Raw genomic sequence first — 3,908 nt, 5'->3', positions numbered from 1 at the left:
TCAGTGATGCTCTTCAAGCTTCCCCACACAGACAAGGAGTCATTGGTTGAAACCTGGGCTTTCAACTTTTCAGAGTAGCCCCTCTTTGCTGCTCTGATCTCCCTTGTCAGTGTGTTCCTGGCCTGGTTGTACAGAGCCCTGTCCCCACTATTGTAAGCCTCCTCTTTGGCACAACGAAGCTGCTTGAGAAGAACAGGATTGTCTGATTGTGTTCAGACAGGATTGCAGCGCTACTGAAAGTGGCAATACCCACGGGGCAGGAATGGCCGCCTTCGTCAAACAGTCCTGGTGCACAGACTGTAAGATTATCTCCAATGTGCTTCTGTTCCGAAGATGTGGAATATCAGGTCATTTTATTTATCTAGGGAGCTGCAATGTATCATTGTGAGTGCAGTGTAACCCCCCACCACCACTGCAATCTCAGGAAAAGCATACCTAAACTGTATCAGTTAATAACCTTTCCTACTAGTGGAAACAAAACACTGGACCAATGTTGCAGTAACATCAGAAACGCTTTCTCAGCTGAATCTAAGCCTTATTTTGGTACATCTGACCACCTAGCAATCTGGTTAAAACTTGCTTACACCAAAAGACTCAAGGCGAAACCAGTCTCAGTGAGAACTGTTAACACCTGGAACGACTGTGCACAGGCCAGCCTGCAGGGCTGTCTAGAGGCCACAGACTGGAACATGTTCAAATGGGCCACAGACGACATCCATGAATATGCAGAGACTATGAATGACTACATCAGCTGGTTCACATTCATATGCGCACCAGCTAGAACGGTGCGTGTTTTCCATAACAAAAAACCCTGGTTTAATAGGAATATAAAACAAAATCAGGAAGAGACGAGAGACTTTTAAGTCAGGGGACCAAGTGGAGTACATGAAAGCCCAGTACGAGCTACAGAAGTGCATCAGAGCTGCAAAGAAGGCATACCTCCAAAAACTGGTGAGCTACTATGTGAATAACAACACTCGCAGTGTGGCAGGGAATCCAGGCAGTCACAAACTACAGGAACAAATCAACAAACACAGCCCCCCAGGACACTGCCCTCCCAGACAGCCTCAACAACTTCAATGTGAGGTTTGACAGAATGAACACAGACACCCTCTCAAAATCCCCCTGCGACCTGGGGGACGCTGCTTTTCAGGTGATGCACACACAGATCGGGAAGGCCCTGAAACAGATAAACCCCCATAAGGCGGCGGGACCAGACGGTGTCCCCCCCAAGAGTGTTGAGAGCCTGTGGGGATCAACTAGCTAGTGTGTATATAGACATCTTCAACCTCTCTTTAACCCAAACAGTAGTTCCTCAAATTTTCAAAAAATCCATTATCATACCGGTCCCTAAGACATCAGCCACATCCACTCTGAATAACTTCAGGCCAGTGGCGCTGATATCAGCTGCCATGAAGTGCTCAGAGATTATGTTCTTAAAAGGGGCAGAGAACATAATCAGGGATCCACGCCACCCAGCTCACACTCTGCTCAGACACAAAAACTGCACCTACAGCCTCAGGGCGGACAGTATCATCACACACAGAACTAGACTTTACAACAGCCTTTTCCCTGCCGCAGTAAGACTGATGGTAAATACGAAAATGTGAGAACATATGTGCAATAACCCCTTATTAGACATGTGCAATAACCCCTCACTACCTCACCAAGCGTAATGCCATATCCAACTCCGCCATGTGAATTACTAAGTGCGATGTTTGAAGTTCACTGTGGGAAATACTACTACCCTATTTTTGTGTATTGTGTTTTAATACTTTGCCACCCTTATGTAACTTTTTATAAGTGTTCTTTCTGGCTTTTGACTCCTTACCTGACTCCAAAGGAGAGCTGCACAAGAATTCCTATATACTGTACCTAGACTGTCTGTTTATGCATAAATGGCAAATAAAAATCTTGAAGTGTTTCCTTGTGACCTAAATTTAGGTGGTGTCTGGGGTCTACACAACGTCATGAGCAGGGACTACACCTACTTTTCATATGTCCATAAGAGGTTTTCAAGAATTGACTAAATTTTAGCTTCAAATCCACTAACTCAGTCAGTACCTACAGTAAATAGTGCCAAGATATCCATCAGATCATAACCCTGTACTGGAAGTAATTAGACTGGAGAACACCCAGCCTCAAGCATCCTGTTGGAGATCTAACACCAAACGCTTGCAAGATAGTGAATGTCGCCCAATTGAGATCCATGCTTGGGAACTTAATAGTCCCATACTCTGGGCCACAATTTTAAAGGATTTCTCTGCAACAAAGTTATAAACTTTGCATCCCACCTTAAGAAGAAGTGTCAGGAAGGGATTACTCAACTAGAACAGCAATGTGACACATTGGAAAGGGAATTAAACGCACAATACCCCCAAAAGGTTGATAGATCTCATAGAACTGAGCAGTTAACTGCATGGAGAGTGAGGACAGAGGAAAGGAGTGGAGAGGACCCCAGAGGGTCACCTGAGCCAGCCCTAACTGTAGGCTCTATCAAAAAGGAAAGTTGTAAATCTAATCCCGAAGGTAGAGAGGGCGTCTGCCTCCTAAACTGATACCTAGGAGTTGGTTCGAAGGTTGATGGGCTTGATAGCTAAAGGTTTTGTCTCCCGTTCTGCTTCTTTTAACTACAAGCAGACATACACTCTGAGAGCCAAGCGCCCTGTTAGGATGATAAGGAACTATGAGGTCTTTAAGATACAATGGAGCCCTGTCATTAAGAGTTCTGTATGTTAGGAGAGGGATTTTTAATTTTATTATGGATTTTACAGGGAGCCAGTGGAGAGAAGCTAATATGGGAGAAATATGATCTCTCTTGCAAGTGCCAGTCAATACTTTTGCTGCAGCCTTTTGGATTAAGTGTAGGCTTTTTAGGGAATTAGTGGGACATCCTGAATGTCCCTCTAAGTGTCAGAATGCCAGAATGGGATATGAAATGCTATGTGGGAAAAAATTTCACTCTAGTAGATGTCTATCTGACATTGCTGTTACCAAATTTAAGGAAATAATTCCATCATTATTTACTTGGGTGAACTTGTGGCCTGTGGTACAGCTTGCAATATCACTCCCTAAAGCAGGCATCATGAAAACTGGAAAGGAAGAAGCATTCCACTTTCTCTCTCAGAAAATATTTTATTGCCATGCACTGAAAAGCTGTTGATGTAGATTTGACAAATGAGTGGGGAAAGGGTACCATGTATTAAACCCTGTTGGTCAGTTTGCTTGCCACGTGATTGCCTTGGGTCAGTTGTGCTCTGGGTCTGACTTGTGTCAGGGCGTTTGGACCCCCTTATATGTGCTTGCAAATGTAGTTATTTTTGTGTTCTTTCCATAAACAACATATTAAACCAGTGCATTTGGTTCAGTAATGTTCTGTCTTGTTTCCTCCAGATCATCACAACTGATGAAGCAGAGAGGAGGGGTCATGTTTATGACCGGCAAGGCTCTACATACCTGTTTGACCTGGACTATGTGGAGGATGTGTACACAGTGGATGCAGCTTACCAAGGCAACATCTCTCACTTTGTCAACCACAGTGTGAGTGTCTTTAAACTGTACAGAATATACTGCAGGCATCATAGTTGAAAGTTCAGTTTGCAGAAGGACCAAACTTATTTATATATTTCTATATGGTTGTGTGCATCTCAAAGCTTTAGTATTAGATGTATTATCATTAGTATTACAGAGTTGCTGCGGGTCTTTAAAAGGTTTGAAATATAACAGTTTCAATTTTAGGTCTTATAAAGTCTTAAAAAATACTATCCATCCATTTTCCTTCGCTTATCTGGAGCCGGGTTGCGGGGGCAGCAGTCAAAGGAAAGATGCCCAGACTTCCCCTTCTCCAGACACTTCCTCCAGCTCCTCCAGGGGAGGCGTTCCCAGGACAGCCGAGCGACATAGGCCCT

The 3,908-nt window shown here is 44.0% G+C and overlaps 1 protein-coding gene across 5 annotated transcripts in view; it reads left to right on the top strand.

The window, feature by feature from the left end:
* Positions 1 to 3,908, top strand: part of LOC109965296 (histone-lysine N-methyltransferase SUV39H1) — a 75,579-nt gene that overhangs the window by 11,672 nt on the left and 59,999 nt on the right. For all 5 annotated transcript variants that reach the window (XM_020609196.1, XM_020609197.1, XM_020609195.1 and 2 more), the window contains exon 4: positions 3,394 to 3,540. In XM_020609196.1, coding sequence (XP_020464852.1) covers positions 3,394 to 3,540 — 147 coding nt within the window. The remainder of the gene's footprint in view (positions 1 to 3,393; positions 3,541 to 3,908) is intronic.

The sequence above is a fragment of the Monopterus albus genome, unplaced genomic scaffold (assembly GCF_001952655.1).
Source record: "Monopterus albus unplaced genomic scaffold, M_albus_1.0 scaffold98.1, whole genome shotgun sequence".
Classification (NCBI taxonomy): domain Eukaryota; kingdom Metazoa; phylum Chordata; class Actinopteri; order Synbranchiformes; family Synbranchidae; genus Monopterus; species Monopterus albus.
Note: the sequence above shows the minus strand (reverse complement) of the source record. Positions and strands in the feature narration are given on the sequence as shown.